This window comes from Ornithodoros turicata, chromosome 8, assembly GCF_037126465.1.
Source record: "Ornithodoros turicata isolate Travis chromosome 8, ASM3712646v1, whole genome shotgun sequence".
Taxonomy (NCBI): domain Eukaryota; kingdom Metazoa; phylum Arthropoda; class Arachnida; order Ixodida; family Argasidae; genus Ornithodoros; species Ornithodoros turicata.
Window position 1 is genome coordinate 24,724,056 of NC_088208.1, and position 18,013 is coordinate 24,742,068.

Here is an 18,013-nt window from a genome sequence, read left to right on the forward strand (position 1 = left end):
AGTGAGCGATAGTGCCCTAATGTATCAATAGCACCACATTTAACCCTGAATTAGAAATTGCAAAATAGTACCAGATTTCTTTCCATCACAAATCTGGGAAAGACGCTCAGCCCAAAAAAGTCAGGCATACATATAAGGAAGTCAAGTGGCAGCGTTGTCAAGACTTCGAAATAATCCAAAAGAATTCCATACACACCGTACTGCCAGGGGACTGTACCATCACAATCGTAACACACACATTGTTGTAGGTGCAGACGTTATGGCCGGAGTGTAATTTGAACGTGCAAACATTCTCCATGTAAAAAAAAAAAAAAGGCATGACCTTTGGCCAACCTATGGCCAACCTTTGACCATTGGTCAACCAATGTAGCCGCGTTCTCATCGCCGACTGCTGCTTAGCAGAGACATAGCTAAGATCATTGTAGTTTTAGGACTATCGCTGTACCACTGAAGAACAAGCCTACACAGCCAGGTACAAGGTCGCAATTTATTTCACATCATATCACCTGTAATCACCATTTCTGTTAAATCGATCCCACATGTTTCACAGCCTCTTTTACTCAATAGCCTCTTTCTTAGAACGGATGTACCTTGCGTTACTTTTTGAAACACAGCTGTGGCTCAGTGTCATTCATCCCGACTGCCAATGGATGCAAGGAAGTGTTAGTACCATGCATAAACGCAAATTCTAACTCCACACATTCTTTGCACAACCAAGCCCCACGGCCGCAGAAGCTGCAGATTTTGATCCCGAGCAAAACAAACAGAAAGAGGATATTTTTAAGAAACTGCAAGATGAAGACCTCAAAGCACAGAGGACAATTATATGCCAGCACTGTGTAACATATGATTAGGGATCAGACCTTTCCGTGCTTTCATTTGACACTTTTCACTTCGAGTTTTCAGAGCTTTCAGAGTCACCAAAGTTTGCAATTTCTGGAAAATTTTGTGTTTTCGGAGGTGTCAAAGCAAACGGGAATTCCAAAAAACGCTAAATTTTCCAGAAATTGAAAACACTGGTAAGCACTCCCCCCCCCCCCCTCCCCTCCGTAGTTTTGCCAAATGAAAACACCGCAAGTATCAGAGCCCAACATATAATCAATGCAATTCAACGTGTAGGACTACAAGAATGTCAACCGATTCTGGCCTAAAAATTGCACTTCAGGTTCACGAGAAATAGTAGGAACGATAGAACTTTGAATGCAGTCCTCAGTGGGCTGGATGTTTCGAATGTCCCCCCTGTAACCCTCTTTGCACCAAGCTGGCATATGGCCGACGTAAATTTAGTGAAATGAGTAGCGCGTTGAGATCAAAATGATGCTACAAAAGAGAAATGCTTTATGAAACCTATTTACAGTGAAAGTTACCACGTCGTAAAAAGGTGCACCCGAACTGCCAGCAATGTATTTCCCCTATGTACATTCATCTCCCGCATGTGACATTACATAAAGTGTATAAAATGAATGGATGGATGGATTCCACAGCGGACACCTGTCGTCCACAACCCGATGAACATTTGGTATCGTTGAACGGTGGTGATGCCGATCTGTACAACGTCTTTTCTGCTTTTCACAGTACGAGGTCCGTAGCTCGCAGACGCATAAATCTGCACTCTAAAAAGGGGGACTGATACAAGGGGGATATTCCTCAAAAAGACATTGTAGAAAACAATCCTCATTTCAAATTTTATTGTCCTTCAATTTTGAGTCGCCTACTGAACTTCCTTTTTCTCCCTCCCTCCCGCGGACAACCATGTGCTGGACTTCGCGGCGTCGAATAACCTTCGTTGGAATATTGCGGGAAGTGATCCCTGCAGCGTATGGCCTTCCTAAAACAAGGAGCTAAACAGCAATGCCGAAAGGTAATAGCGCTCCAGAACTGAAAAATGTTCCGACACAATCTGTTCGACGTTCCCTTCTTCACGAGTGTCTCTCTCAGTCCTCACAGTGTGTACATGTCTGTCACCTATTAACACTGCAGTATGTACAGGCAAAAATATAAAGGTAAACATCATCCGTATCCCTCCTGCCCCCCTAACCTATGTCCACCTACACTATGTACACAGAGCAGATAACTTAGCAGTCTCTCCAGAATGTCTGGACAGCAATACCAAGGAAATGTAAGAACCCTTTAAGAACACTCTTAAAACCAGCGTTCGCCGAATGGGTCAACTTTCCCACCCTCCCGATAGAGCGTTACATCTAAGTGGAGAAGCCAACATTCGTCAGTATATAGCACTGTCATCTCATAATGAAAGACGGCTGATGAACTGGGTGATGAGCACAATGTCAGTGTAAACTCAACAATGCAAAGGTGATGTCAATGTAAAAAAAAAAAAAAAAAAGGAAAGCTACTAATTTTGCCTTTATTGAATTTGTTATTAATTGACGCCTAGTCTCTTTATACTCTTAAAAGTATTACTACAACAGTATCACTTTTTTTCAAGTCACCTAAAAAGTATGAAATCCCAGCTGCACAAAAAGGTAAGTGTTCCTTCATTGCACAATGCAACACTGGACATGATGATAATGCAGCAACTGGAGACAAGCAAAGTACTGTGATGCAAGTGTTGATGAAGCTTTGCTTCTGGACCCCTGATGATGTTCTCCGCCCCAAAACCAACCGGCCACGTTTTCGTGATGCTCGTTGTTCCTGGGCGCAAGACAGCGTTTGACCGTAGAGGCGCCTTTGCACATCCAAGCAAAGCGGAATAGTGATCTATGCTGTGAACGCTTCTAGGCACATTATCACTTTCGCAGATCGAGCACAAATACCTACAATGGCAAGGAAAAGACACAAAACATTATGAGAGCTAACATCGAAGAACAAAATCAAGTTATGCTCCAGAGCTGAGTTGGAGGCTATGGAGTGCCTAACAGTCCTGAAGGGTACTTTGAAGGGTACGGGCGCACCACTGCGTCCGAAGGTCTCAGTTTTGAATTCTCGCGCCCTCTCTTTATTGCGCTGCTTTAGGAGCGATGTACAACAAAGGAGGTCAAGTTCTACTAAGATCGGATTGTTGCACATTTTTCTCCAGATTGATGGTCAGTGGCCTTCCAAAAGACACGAATCACTATTGCCCCTTTCATTAAAGCTGCTTGGGGGAAGGCACCAGGGAGATCAGTCTACTCGAATGTGGACGCACCTCTGTTACGCATTGCTCGTGCATTTGCAGGGGTGGTGCTGTTCCGGAGACACTGTCGGCCCTTTCGTTCAAAACCGGCATATTGAGAATATATAGAGCCTGAAGTTTTCGGGAAATATCTTTTTCTAAATTCGGGGGGGGGGGGGGGTAAAAATCGGGTAAATAAACGTGTGCACTCAATTCGTGTGGATTCGGGTGAAAAAACTGCCAGTACGCTAAATTCGGGGTGAAATCAGGCTCAGTTGCTCAAACTAACTGTAGTGGTTCGGTACAAACGGTGATCTAACTGAATTTTTCTGCCAAACATGTAAATTATTGCATTCCTACAGACATCCCAGTGAGGGCAATTTTCCAGGTAAAAATCGGGTTTCACCCTAAAGAGACAACCTTCAATTCGGGGTGCAAATTCGGGGAAGAATCGGGTAAAACCCTAAAACCTCAGGCTCTAACAATATACCAGGGAGAAATAGTCATCAGATAAGCCACGCCAGCGAATAAGCCGCAGAGCGTCGTGAAAGAAAAAAAAATTGTGCATAAGCTGCGTGAAATTACGGTATATTTTCTTTCACAAGCACATAAACCTTTCATGATTTTCAAGTAGCGAACCCACGTACAATCCACCAGCACAAGGCCATTATGGGCTCCCCTTGCAAGGCAAATATAGAAACAGGTGTAATAAAATGCCACAGTATTTCTGAACATGCTCTTTTAAACTGTCAAGGTGTTTTCCACTGTTTTTGTGTTTTACATTTTTCCCAAATCGAGAGTGCAAATCTGGTTTTATGTTAGAAGCTGTGAACAAGGTGTTTCTCTCGAGATATTCTGCGACAGAGCAGAATTTGAACGCAAAAGAAAATGAAAAGAACACACGAGATGATGAGAGGTACCGCGGAGGAGCGCGGAGTATGTGCGGAGTTTGCGTGTTGGTGAATTCTGTTCTCACGTTTTTTCCAGTTTTATCCCAAGCGACGGCAATGTGAATCGGGGGTACAAATGGGCTTCAGTGGGTTTCAACCCCAAAACATGATGCTCTAGTTATACTTCATGAACTCTATACTCTATAATTAGACCCTGATGTTTTAGGGTTAAACCCGATTTTTCCCCGAATTCGCACCCCGAATTGAGGTTCACCTATCTAGGGTTAAACCAGATTTCTACCTGCAAAACTGCACCCAGGCTAGGCACCTCAAGGCATCGACATACTAGTTTCTCACAAAATATGCGACTGCCCCTTACTTCCGGCACTCTTGGATAAACGGCACAGTGAACGTTTATTCTACAATAATGCCAGATTTCTCCCCGAACTCGGCTTGATGGTAATTTTTCTGCCCGAATTTGGATGAATTTTCAACATCAATTTATTGCCCTGATTTCTACCCCCCCCCCCCAATTTGGAAAAATATAAAACCCGAAAACTTCAGGGTCTATCTATAATACACAAGGTGTGACCTGCAATTCAAAAAATCGAACAGCGTATCTTTGGGAGAACACTTACCGAGCCATCCGATGCACTAGCCCCCACTTTGTCGCCCCTGGAGTTCCAACAAACCTCGAAAATGCCTCCTGTTCCCTTGTAACTGTGAATCAAGTTCCCAGTCTGAAAAAAACAAAACAAAAAAAAACAAAGAGATATAAAAAAGCTCTGCACAATGGAAGCTTGCAGAGCTCCTCGCGACTCCCTGCACAGTGAACGACACTTACTTGCGTTGACCAGATATGGACACACTTGTCGAATGATCCGCTGGCCAAGTATTTCCCGTCGGGGCTGAACGCCACACTGTACACTGGCTCTGTGTGCTTGGTTAACGTGTAGAGGCAAACACCCCGCTCCACTTCCCAGAGCCGAACCGTTGAATCGAAGGACGCACTGCACATGAAGATGTCCCCCAACAATGTCTCAAGCCGCTGGGTTATACTGTCTGCTCACTCAATCCCATTTATAATTAACTTCACCTCACAAAAACAGCTGGATGTAGTACACTAGAGTTCTATTAATATGACTTTTGATAGTTTGTTATTTCAAAATAGGAAAATAAAATGTTTGCTATAAATCTCCGGCGGCATGTGGTGAGTAAACAGTACCGATAATATCCACCATTTTGTGGCCGTAATGGAGTTTTTAAGACTCTGAATGCGTGCTAGCATTGTGTCAGCACAGCCAACGGCAAGTATGCCACATTGTCCCGAGCGAAAAGCAAACGTCTTCTTTCTTGTTTTTCTCCGATTTTTGTTTCACGTTTCACCGAGCCTTCGTGCAGAATCTGTCAGTGCTCTCAGTTTAGCGGACGGAGACAGTAACTCGGGCTAGCTATGGCAACATGTGGCAGATATAAGACACTGTCGATTGGCATCAAGGGAGCCATTCTCAAAGATGTTGCAAAAGGATATCGCAGGTTCGACTACATTTGTGGAAGTGGACCAAGAAGGAAAGTGTGCCGCCCCAGCACATGCACAGAAGTGCAAGTGCACACGTGCACGACGGTAGAGCTTAGTAGTGGGGCTCCCCGAAAGTGTTAACTCTCGATTTGTACGAAGATGTGGACAACAGTGCCCAATTCTGCCCAGAATGAACTGGTGACAACAGCGCCGGCCAGGTTCTCGATCTACCGCCAGAAGGTTTCAGACGACGGTGGCAGTGACAAAGAGGTTGCCATTGCGCCCCCCGTCAACAGTGGTGATCCTTGCGGCTCTTACTATGCCGTAAAGCTTGCAACCATGTTTAAGGCCCCAGGTTTTCCATGATTCCGCAAAATTTCGCGGATCCCTTTATTTTGCTTGAAATCTCGCGGCGTTTTGCAGGGAATTCCGCAGAAATCTGGTTGGGTCGAAGGACGCGATTGGCGCGATGCGGACAGTTACTAGAAGAGGATGTGGACAGTTACGGAGAAGTATTGCACGCTCACAAGAAATAGCGTCGGATAAGAGCTGCACCCAACTGCTACACGGACGCTTCGACATATTTACACGCGTATTTTGCGCCATCGGATAATTTGCGAATCGCACATTTCTTTAGTTTACCACTAAAAATGACAAGAAAGCAAAAAATCGCGTAATATGCGCACCGGTGTTTTCGTGCGCGAATATCTATCACGCGTGTCTCAGTGACCGTGGCGATTACCTTTCGCAACGTCGTCGGAGCTACCTGAGTTATATTGCGGTGATTTTGTTTGATTTGCGCGCGCCTTCGAGTGATGGTCCGCTGACGCGATGGACGATACTGTCACTCGAACTACAAAACGCAGAAAGAGACGCTGGACAAACGTTATACAGCACAACATGGCAAAGTTTCCGAACATAGCGTGCTTTCAGTTGCCAAGTGCGGACTAGTGGCGTCTACCGAGAGCGTCTCAACGTATTTCACCGGTATATGAGCGGTAGCGGTAGTTTCACCGTTTTGCGAATTTGCCTCCTGATCTTCGGCGGCTGCAAGGTATTTGGGTGCTTCTTTCGCGCTGGCACAATGCCTACTGAGAGCCTATACGACCCGCATACTAAAATTTTGAAATTTTGCATCGTTTGAATATCTTAACAAACGTTCCCGCGCAATTCGCACGCCCCTAAATTTTTTTATTTTTTTTTAGGAAGAAAAAGCGTTCAAATTATGCTAGTAAATACGATAATTGGGTTTTGGAACGGAATTAGGGTGCTTGCTCCGAATTTAGCGTCTATTTCGATCAGGTATTTGTTAGTTCCTACAAACTTTGCAGATGCTGATATATCTTTCAGCAGGTATAAGATGATTGGAGCTGACAACAGCATTTGCTGTCAGAGGAGATAACAGAATATCATGTAATGCTGAAGTTTATAAAACACTTTTTGTACCCACATCATACAAGAAAATAGTGTTTCCGGCTTCAAGTAGCCATTGACTCCTTTCTGCGGAAAATTGCGGAATTTACAAGTCAGTGCCACAGAATTTCGAATTTTCTGCAGCCAAAAACCAAGGGCCTTAACTATGTTGTTGGAAGTGATTACGACAAGGCTACGCTAGCAGAAATTCGCCACCGTTGCTTTATCCATTGTCCGCGCAGCGAAGCAAACTCGTATCAACAGTTATTTCAAGCCAGTTTGAGTGCTCAAATGAAGTATTTTTTAAACATTGAACATTTAGGCCTCTATAAAAAAATTTGGACTGCTCGATAATTCGGAATGATTACGTGGCTCCCTTGAAGTCTGAAAAATCGGTCAGCGACTTGCCTTAAAAATTGGACTGGAATTTCTCTTATATTGTCTTTAGTAGAAAGTGGTCTTACCTAGCCAAGATAAGGCTGAGATTAGGATTGTTTGTTCCAGGCCCTGTGGGACTCCACTTGATGGTGTATATCTCTTTACTATGAGCTTGCAGGTCATGAACACACGTGTCTTGTTTCATGCTCCAAATCTATGGACAATACGCATAAAGTAATCAGCAGTGTAAGATTGAAGAACACTTCACAGACAATGTTTTAGGGCAACAAAAAAGTGTCCTTGAAAGTTCCACATGTGTGCCACTGCCATTCACTTGAGTAGTAACAACTACATGAGTATTTACGTTTTTTTGCTCATTCTTTCTTAACTTTGCACAGGGACAAAAAGTCAGGTATACAAAATACAGGTGAGAAATCTGACATTTCCAAAGCTACGTTAATTCATGAAGAAATGAGGGCACGAACAATGCTTGCTCATTTACCTTTAACGTCATGTCATCTGAACAAGAGGCCAAGAGTACACCCTGTGGGTCCCATTTGATAGCATTAACTTCATTCTGTGGAAAAGAAGAGGCAAAAAGCACAAAGTCATCCAACTATCAGTTATGAAGTTGCTGTTTTGCTCCGCCATTAACAAAACGTCATCTTGTAGAGAAGGTACAGTGATGTATGGGGGTGAGCACAGGTCAGTAAAAATTCTATCTTGCACCCGCACTGCACTCAAGGGTGCACCTGTGACGTGTCAAGGGGGTACGTCCGCATTACCCCCGGATGCACTGCGGCGCCACCTGCACTTTACCTGCAACTCGCACAGACCCTGAATTTTTACCCGCAAAATACAGCGGACTCCCACCAAACGAAACTTTGCGAAACGGAAATTATGGACAAACAGAACAATAGGGTCGCCCTTGGCTGGTTTTCTATATATGCAATGATAAAAATCTTCGGAAAATTGGAATAACCCGTTTTGCGTACTCCTGGTAAACGGAACAAAGTGGTGGTACCGAGATGCCGGCGAACCTGGAACACTACCACCTTTCACCTTTCACAACTCGGGCAGAAGTCATAGCCAGTGCAATCCAATGCATCAGTCACTCATACAATATTAGGCTTAGCTGGCGCCTATATTTGTCTTCAAGAAGTCTGTCAAGAAAGAGCCACAAAAAGCGGTTTCGCTTGCGTCAATGTTGCGGATAATTCGGGAACATTATGGATATACCACAACCTTTTTGGTGACTTTGTTGCAGACTCCAACTTAGGTGTTGGGTTCCAATATTCCCCCACGTACTGAACGCATGAATGGTGCGATGTCTTTGGAGAAAACACGCGCATCTTATGCGCAAGTAAATACGGTAAGAAAACTATGCAGGTCTCTGCGGGTGCTGGCATACCCACGTTTACCTGCACCGGTGCTCACTACTAGTAATGCATGACATTGTAAAAGTAATAAGAAGCCCATTATAAACATATTAGTGCTGTTTGAATACTAGGTACTGCATGTACAGGAATACTAACCGTGTGCCCTGTGAATGTCTTGATGGGTTTGTCAGAGCCCAGTTTGCAGACATGAATGCACTGATCTGTAGAGCAGGACGCAAAACTAGTGTTGGTCTGCCAATCAACATCAAGGGCCGGTGCTGTGTGAAAAGCAAACTGCTGCGTGCACTGTCCAGTACTTGCGTCCCAGATTATTGTTGTCTGAAACATGACCGAAATGATGGATAGAGGAACGTGAGTACAACTTCCACATGCCCAGTGAAAAGGAAATAAAGTCATGTCATCATGAAATAAAGACAGTGCCCCTCTGCCCTGAATTTGAACGCGTCAACAAAAACGCTATATCACAGTACGAAATTTGTCGCGAACGAAAGCTAACAAAATTGCAGCTCAAATCAAGGAATGACATTGCACCCTCAGTGTTAGTTGAGCTTCGGATACATATCAGCAATGACACATTTTGCCATTACAACTATAGCCTGAACTTTTCTGGAAATATTTTTTTCTAAATACCGGGGGCAAAAATCTGGTAAGTAAACATGCGCTCTAAATTCATGTTAATTCGTGTGGAAAGACTTCCACTATGCTAAATTCGGGGAGAAATTGAGCTCAGTTACTCAAACTAATTGTACTGGTTTGGTACAAGCGGTGATGTAACTGCATTTGCTGCCAAACAAGTTAGTGTGCATTCCTATAGATGTCTCAGCGAGGGCAATTTGCGTGTTTCGCCTTAAAAAATCGGGTTTCACCTTAAAGGGTCAACCTTCAATTCAGGGTCCAAATTTTGGAAAGAATGAGGTTAAACCATAATGCTTTATGTTGCAACAACATAACACTAAATTTCCCCCCCTCCCATTTTTTTTTGCAACTCCCACCCGTGCTTGCGATTCACCCTTGCACTGTCAACCTAATCAGGACATGTTACAAAGTTGACATAAAGAAACCACATCACATACCTTATCAACACCTGCGCTAAGGATGTAATTTCCTTTCCTGTTCCACTTCAGCGCAAATATTGGTCCCTTATGCTGTCCGAGCGTGCTTGCAAGTCGCCCTATGTAAATGCAAGGTAAGGATGGCATGTTCCATGAGTCAGAAATACCGTGCAATTTCGGTCACATACCGTCTGTTGTCCATATCCGTGCGAAACCATCGTACGACCCGGTTGCCAGCAATGTGCCGTCGGACTGCAAACCAATAGGGTGCCTCGATTTTTAATTATCCCTTTGTGTTCTCAATGTCTTTCATGGCACAACTGGCACTCATTAGCACATCAACACTCCTTCAGCAACTTTAACACTTTACCACATGCAATGAACAAATATTGCTGCGGAAGCATCGGCAACCTGTGCAGCCATGCAAGTTCCTCTTCTACGCCTTTTGGGTATAGAGAGTTCAAGATAAAAGAACTATCAATGAGGAGATCATGTACAACTGGCATGGAAACACACATGCATTACAATAGCGGGTTTGCGGAGGAGTTTTCACTGAACATGGTTCGACAGACAGATAGACAGAAGGGAATGGTGGACCTCTCCCTGTGCTAGATAAGGTCTTGGAGCTGCATCAATGTAACACTCAGTTCTGCATATTTGGGATACATTCCCACATATTTTACGACATTTTGAAATCTGTATGACATTTGAAAATGTGTGGTTCATTTCATAATCCCTGTAAGAGAAGAAAGCTTCTGCTTTTGACTAGTATCTCATGTAGAGCAAAAGCATTCTTTTCACCTGGCAGGAGGATAGCACGTAGACAGTTTTACATTAAGTGTGCAATGAAAAAAAAAAAAAAATGATATCATCCATAAAGGAGCTCATGTCTGAATGTGGCGTGATGTTCATCAAGAAAAGCTTCCCTGTTGCTCATGGCACACCAACAGTGTGTGTGCTGGGATACGCATACTATTGCAGGGCTTCTATCAATCGAGATTCAGTTATTAGGATTACACAGTCGTCACAGTGTTAACCAAAGGTAGCAAATATTACACTGTTGTCACTCACATTCCAATCAAGAGATGTAACATCTTTGTTGCTTGGGACTTCCGTTCCACCCTTTTGAATGCAGTGCCGTAGCACAAGTTGATTCGGGCTCTGACTGTTGTCATTCATGTTCCATATGCGTGCGGTGGAATCTCCAGACCTAACATGTAGCAAAAAAAGAAAAATAATTTGAGATCCAATCTAAGCCGTATCCGCTACCCTATTAGGCACTCATGTCACGCATGTACCGGAACAAGTGATCTGCAGCTATCAAGCTAACAAATAACTAGTGAACTTATTCTCTGAACACTTTCGTATCACATCTCAGCAAACTTGGTCTTTAAAATACTCAATCGAGCATGAAGCATGTGGTGCCTTGTTTCTTTCATTATTTATTTACTTCATTATTAGATGTACCTAAATGCACTATGGCAGTGATAATCTTTCCCCACCCATATCGGAAGATTGAGCAAAAAATAAGTAGCATATCTGAGGCAGTCAATGGGATTAACTTTTGAGTACCGCATCATCCTGTGCAATGACAGCAGTGGAGCACAAGCCTTAACCATTCTGGGCTCTCATGTCTCAATGCACAAGGAATGACCAATGCCTTTGCTCTTGTGACACCATTGCTCAAAGCAGGTGAGTGCTCAAGGTTTTGCATATTACTAACTGTGTAACAAAGAGGACCAATCCTGTTTTACTCTACCCATGCAGTACAAAATGTGCAAGAAGCAGCATTCTAGAGCTTCATGTTTCGTAAGCTCAAGTTCCAAACTAACAGAATGTTGACATGACTTGGGATGTGCTCAAAACTTTGAATCCCTACTCCACTCCCCTAAGCAAAAGAGAAAAAAGGTGAACTGTACCCGGATGCCAGGAGGTCGGAGGTTGGATTCCAGGCACAGATGAACACTTCCGACTCATGACCCCGTAGAATGGTTGCCCGACTGCTCGGAATCTCCACATTGCCGTCCACCTCCATGTTCTCATTATGATTGGCTGCACATGGTTGGGAACAGGTGCCTTCACCATCTTGTTCACGTACACATGTACGAAAGCAAACACCACAGTGCATTACCGGTGAATATTCGCTAGAAGCCCTTACGGATAAACCCCCACAACAAAAGCTCACTCTTCAGGTTAAAACATGGATCCAACACCCCCAGGGGACAGTCTGAAGTATTCGACTGGTTCCGAAATTAGAGCCGCATGCGGCCGCGTGTCATGTGAATGTGCCATGTGCAAAATTTCACCCAGCAGGATGCCGCATGGTCTTCGACACAAACAATCACGACACCGTTATAGTTCAGAATATAAAACTGTCGCGGCTCGCACGAGACCACCAACAATTTTGTTAACCCCTGAACGTGGTACATATCAAAGAAAATGTTATCTTCCACACATACGGTAATTGACACCATCTCGAAGGATTTAATACATTCAAATTCTAGACTATTTTGCAAACATATTATACAGTTCCTTGCGAAAGTCTAATAACTTCAACGTGTACGGCTCAAGTAAGACTTATATTATCTGTTGCGCACAAGTTTGTGAGAGATGCTTTCTAGTAGGGATGGCCCAACCGAATCCACAAATCCTCTAATCCGCGAATACTAGGCAGGGATTCCGGATTCGGAAATCAAAATCCCAGTGCCCGAAACGGTGAATCGAATCTTCCGAACCCAGCAACCACATTCGTTTGTTTCTTTTTAAAACTGGCGTCTCTGGAGTCCGCCGAAAGCCTCATTGGCCGGTGGCTGTTTTCTTGTTCCTTGTTCTGGATACAGAAAGGGTTCAGGCAGGAGCACTTAGATTACAAGTTGAAAACATGGTTTTGCTTTTGATTGTTTCTTAGATTTATCGAAAGAATTCAGACTCGAGAGTTCAAGTATTTCCTGTAGTCGATGAACAACGTGTTAAATAAACTACGTTTAAGAACAAGTATACGAGTATGTTTTCTCCTGAAAGTGAACTATTATTTGTCTTTTTTTTCATTAAACAAAAATGTTATATATTCTGCTTCAAAACACTTTTCGGTAGAATTGTTTTTTCCCCTGGCTTTTTCAACTCTTTTTTTTTAAGAAAGGATTCGAAAGATTCAAGATTCGCCCCAATCTCTACTTTCTACAGGTTTTCCCGCCAAGTTTAATCCGAGTGCCAGCTAAATTAATCCATGTGCCATGCAAACTTTATGGGGCACGGATTAATTTAGCTAGCACTCGGATTAAAATCGCCAGGAAAACCTGCAGTATCTTGCAGCTGGCTGGTGCCGGCTAACGTGCCCACAAACATAGGCTACACACGTCGAAAATTGTAAGAGTTAATTACGAATGAAATATTACGTTACGTTAAGTTAACACTGACGACATGTACACATCCAGTTTGGGTTTCACAGTGACGCAAGCGTGAGGTACTGCACCTCGGCGGACGTCACGTGGATGTGTGATCAATCAATCACGTGGATAAAAGGTGATAAATGTGACTGACCAGTGCTCTGTGGTGTCATTAAACGTAATCGGCAAGATTTGTCCGGAATCTGTGGCTTGATCGCTTGGCAGAAAAGAAACTGGAAGTTACTGACAGTTGTATCACGGCAGTGCAAGCATCATGGTTTGGATTTTATTTGGAATTTACTGGCATAAAGGTAGCGAAGCGTCATGGCTGTAAAATCAAATTGTAAATTGCTGGCTGCTAATTTCATTTAAATATTTTGCACTGCAACCCTCGGCGCCGTAAGCATGTGGCAACATCCGCTCGACTCCGATATGGGTCTGCACTGTCATTTTAAATACGAGATATACGGGACATACGGGATACAGAAGCTCAGCAGCTCAATGGAAAGCATCTAGATTGTTTGTATCATTTCACAATATTCAGCATTTCAAAATTGCCCTTTTACAAAGAGGGGTAAGCAGCATGAGGGGTTATTGCATTTTATCACCTGTTTCTTTCCGTATATCACTAAAGGTACCCAGGTAATCCTGTTTTTCATAGCAGCACTGATAATCAGAATCTATTAATGCATGTTGGACTTTAATCATGTTCTTCGCGACCATCATACTGACATTTTTGTAAGCCAGAGGACTTTTCCTCATAACATCAACATTATATTGCGTTCATTATTACATTTTTTGAATCTGGTTAATGTCCATATATTGCCCATTCTTTGCTGTGATGCGCCATTACTCAGACTATCCTGGTTGTTCATGGGCACCAAAAAAATAGAATAAAACTGAGTTGAATTGCATTTCATCTAAGCACTCATTCTGCATTGGTACAGCGAGATAAAAGTACAGGCACGTCTGCCAGCCACTGCTTTTGCGGCTGTTGGTTTTACACAGTTTGCAACAGACACCAATACATTGTAAGTGCCCACAAGACACACACACACTAACAAAGGACAATAGCAAGAAAGTTTTGAAGGTTGGCAAAGTGGGCACATGTCCCCCTTCCAGGAACTCACCAAAGTTGTGACTTCCATCATCACCATTAGTGTTGTTGGGTTCTGCTTTCACCACAGCCGAATTCTTGCTATTATGAGCCTGCTGCTGCCTGGAGGCGACGACGTCAGGCATTACGGCATCGATGAGTGAGAGGGATTCTATCATTCGCTCTGATCCATCCTGTACAAAAGTTTGTGAGTTACTCATTTAGGCATTCGCTTCAACAAATACTGTGTGCAATGAAGTCTTCTAATATGCTCATACAGGGTGTCTTGACAAACAGTTACTAAGATTTCAAAAAAAGGATGGGGCATTCTACATTAATCAAACCATATAAATGTTGTTAGCAGATGTGTTACTGCATTGCTAGTTGCCAGTATTTTTTCACCATGCCCAATTAATCTGGTAAGATTAATTTGTTAGCATTCATAATATTGGTCTAGGTGCAGAGGTCTCAACTAGAAACTTGTAGATTGGCTCAACTATGTCAAGGTTTTTCCTTCTTTTTTTTCTGCCAAAAAGGTCTTTCACTGTTGGTGGACATTTGAGAACTGCACATATTCATTGATTGCAGCATGCAGGCACATTGTCACATGTTCTTTTGTTGTTGTTGTTGTTTTGTGGTTCTCAAGCTTTTTTGTCTTGGAAATTTTGAAGAAATTACACGGTGAATTATCTTATGCAATAAGAAGACATCCCACACACAATGAAAGTTCCCAATGGCAAATGAATCCCAATATGCAGGAAATTAAGTGGAGAACGGTACTATATCCAATGATATTTTGCAAGCTATAACGACGAAACACTGGTTGATTTCCTAAAGTATAAGAAGAAATCAGTTCCTTACCTCCCCTATACTAATTTCTGCTTCTGTGTATTGCAGCCCTTTCTGAATTATCGAAAGTAGTGCTGCAGGGGGCACAAGGGCCCCGTTGATATTTGATTGGCTAATGTGGCTCTCGATGCCAAATGTGTATGCAGAGTGGAAAAACCCTGTAAGTAAGGTTCCGAGGTTAGACAAAAGTGGCAAACCAGTCAACCAGGTGAAAGAGTCAAAAATGCAGGCTAACTGGCGATACACGATGAAAATGATTCATGATTTGCCTTCTGCTAGAATAGGGTGCAACGTACGTTCTACCCCGTACGTAAAAAAGTGTGACTTTTGAATGAAACGATTCACTTGCCTGATTCTTGCAAGTATCTGTACACAAGGAAGTTAACCTCATCGCTGCTAAAACTCATCTTGAAACTGGACCGTAAATCCACATAAGATCTGTACGTAAAAAGAGGACACGCGGGTGGTTAGGTGGCATGCTGGTACATTCACACAAATTCAACACAAGCACCTGCTTCTTTACAGGCAGCATTCAAGCTTAACGCCTGTCTTATCTAACAATTCTGTCACATCACATCAACAAAAAAAAAGCATTTTTACATGCAATTTTTATGCAACTGAATGCAGTTTAAATGCAATTTTGTCACATTATCATGTGATTTATTGTGTTATTATTTTATTTTATTTACCTTTTACTTTCCATTGCTATTAATCAGTTCTGCACAAGCATTATTGCGTAGGTTTTATGCGTTAGACTTTGGAACTTGCATAAGAGTTTTAAAAACACGACTTCGGTCAATTGTTTTGTACACCTGTAACAGCAGAAATATGAAGCAAGCTATACATCCCCCCCCCCCCCCCCGAGAATGGTACTAAGCCATTAAATTTCGCTTTCAGCCTTCTCATCTACTTTTTGACAAAAAGAAAGTGTTTCTGGAAACATTTAACGCACACTATGAGAGGAAGGCATCCCATGTGGGTCATTGCTAAGTGAAATACGTGGTTTCCCGCTAAAAATATTTCCGGCACTGAAGGACTATCTCATAAGCGATATTTTGTGACTCTTAAAAGAGGTTGACCCAACTACGTCGCTAGTATTCCACAACGAACACAGCCGTAGTTTCAATTTCAAGAGAACTCAAAAACACGCGTGTTCCCGTGGCATGCAGCTTTGGCCGACACAGCGGCACATTGCTCCACGCGAATATGCAAAAACGAGATATCACCTAATTTGTAATATCGTCGTAACGCTAACTGCTTGTTAGAAGAAAGAAAAAAAAACAGTTACACATCCCGTCCAACTAGACTTGTGGAGTAGAATTCCTGCGTGTACCATGCATTTCGTGCGAGAAATGCCCGAACGGTTCCGTGAGAGCACTCGCACTTGCACCTCACTCGCTCTAAGCGATGCTCATCTAACGTGTAGCCGTTCGGCAATTCTGTTTGCGAACTCGTCAAAAACGCCGTTTCAGCCACACGGTAACCTATGCTGCTATAAAGTATGAAAACATTTCGCGGCAGGCGATGCTGACGGGGCCGTCTAGATGCCCATCAACAACCTTCAGTGTGGTGCCTCGGTTTATTTATCGAGCCACTTGTACTAACGCCACGAGGATCAGAATACCACCGTCGACTTCCAAATAAATATAGGCGGTAAGACCTGCTGAAAACACGGGCAAAACGTAGCATCGGTCATAGCCAGCTAGGCCTACCCACCCGTCAAACGACTTCGGCGAACAGCTCCAGTAGTGCTGCACAATTATAAAGGCTGAACAAAGTTCTACACCAATAAACTGAACAAAACTTGTGATCAGAGGGAGCCCAGTCAACTTCCACGTCGATCACGAGTGTGAACCAGGCATAGTTGTTCGCAAATTCACTAAAATGTAAATAAAACTTCGAGCCATCGCCGAAAAAAATCAGAAAGGCTATAAATGGCGACCCCTGCCGTTTCTCCGGCGCAAGCTAGACACATTTGTGTACATCCGCAAACGGCAACAAAGTGCCCTGCATATCTGCTGAATATAAACCACACGTGGCTTTTTCGCATAGTTTATGAAAGGGCATGTGCATGCTCCGTCACTGCAAACCTCGTATCAGCTTCAAACTTTTGTATTATCGCTACTGCAGTTGCCACATAAAGGTCACTGCTCTTCCCCTGACAAGGTTGTGTACGTCGTTGTTTGTGGCATGATAAACGAAAAGAAAAAAAGCGCTTACTAAGCATCTATGCAGGGAGTAAAATATAAAGAAAAAAAGTGGGATATGTCCTTGCTGTGTCATATTTGATATCATTTATTACTTTGGACTGGAAAGTTCATACCACTTGGTGTGCCTCTCTGTAAGAAATAAAGAATAAACCAGAGTAAACTGAATTGCTTACGAAGTTCCTCATGGAGGCTCGCCATCGCCATCGCCAGCTAAACGCGGCGAATCCGGTGAATTTTGTTATGTTGAAGAAGGTTGAAATGTTATTTTGGTGCAGTGTTCATCGAATTTAGGCTCTCGAAAGCATAAACGAAGGAGGTGTACGACTAGAATCCACAATATCGAAACTTTGAAACGGGAGGGTCCCGGAGGTGCATTAGCACAACCAACGGGCTTTGGAGTTTGAATAGGCAGGCTCTGGTCGTTATCGGTTTTTCTTATTCCATGAATTGTACAACTCCCATCAACCTTAACACTGAAAAAAAAATCGGTCTCATTTCCGAGCGCGATAACAGGGGGACAACACTGGGGGAATGTTGAGTGAACAAAAATCCTTGCATTAAACACAATAATTTTACTCAACGTTTCCTCACGACCCCAACGGCAATTATAATCGCGCTCGGGAACGAGACCATATTTTTTTCCCAGTGTTATTAAGGTTGACGTAAGTTGTACTATGAGTGTTGAACTATGTACTTGCACACTGCTGC

At 43.1% G+C, this 18,013-nt stretch overlaps 1 protein-coding gene across 5 annotated transcripts; it reads right to left on the bottom strand.

Annotated features, from left to right (window-relative positions):
• Positions 1-473: 473 nt before the first annotated feature.
• LOC135366746 (F-box-like/WD repeat-containing protein TBL1XR1) lies at positions 474-17,094 on the bottom strand. 5 transcript variants are annotated; one of them, XM_064599612.1, is made up of 15 exons: positions 16,812-17,094; positions 15,445-15,533; positions 15,108-15,253; positions 14,281-14,440; positions 13,305-13,367; positions 11,684-11,816; positions 10,836-10,974; positions 9,953-10,016; positions 9,786-9,883; positions 8,848-9,030; positions 7,815-7,889; positions 7,399-7,526; positions 4,847-5,012; positions 4,641-4,742; positions 474-2,774 (listed from the first exon to the last, which is right to left on the bottom strand). In XM_064599612.1, the coding sequence occupies exons 2-15, from the start codon at positions 15,500-15,502 to the stop codon at positions 2,748-2,750; spliced, it is 1,542 nt and encodes a 513-aa protein (XP_064455682.1). In that variant the 5' UTR covers positions 15,503-15,533; positions 16,812-17,094; the 3' UTR covers positions 474-2,747. The 5 variants fall into 5 exon arrangements, with proteins under 5 accessions (XP_064455682.1, XP_064455680.1, XP_064455681.1 ...); XM_064599610.1 differs by having other exon boundaries at positions 11,684-11,849; XM_064599611.1 differs by lacking the exon at positions 16,812-17,094 and adding an exon at positions 16,429-16,450 and having other exon boundaries at positions 11,684-11,849.
• Positions 17,095-18,013: the final 919 nt, after the last annotated feature.

Bases quoted from the DNA above. Each gene is read 5' to 3' on its own strand.
- LOC135366746 (XM_064599610.1), bottom strand. From the start codon at position 15,502: ATGAGTTTTAGCAGCGATGAGGTTAACTTCCTTGTGTACAGATACTTG. The intron at 13,368-14,280 runs GTGAGTTCCTGG...TTTTCTGCCAAG, and splicing joins TGATGGAAGTCACAACTTTG to CGATCAAGCCACAGATTCCG. The intron at 7,890-8,847 runs GTTAGTATTCCT...TCTTTTCCACAG, and splicing joins AGACATTCACAGGGCACACG to AATGAAGTTAATGCTATCAA.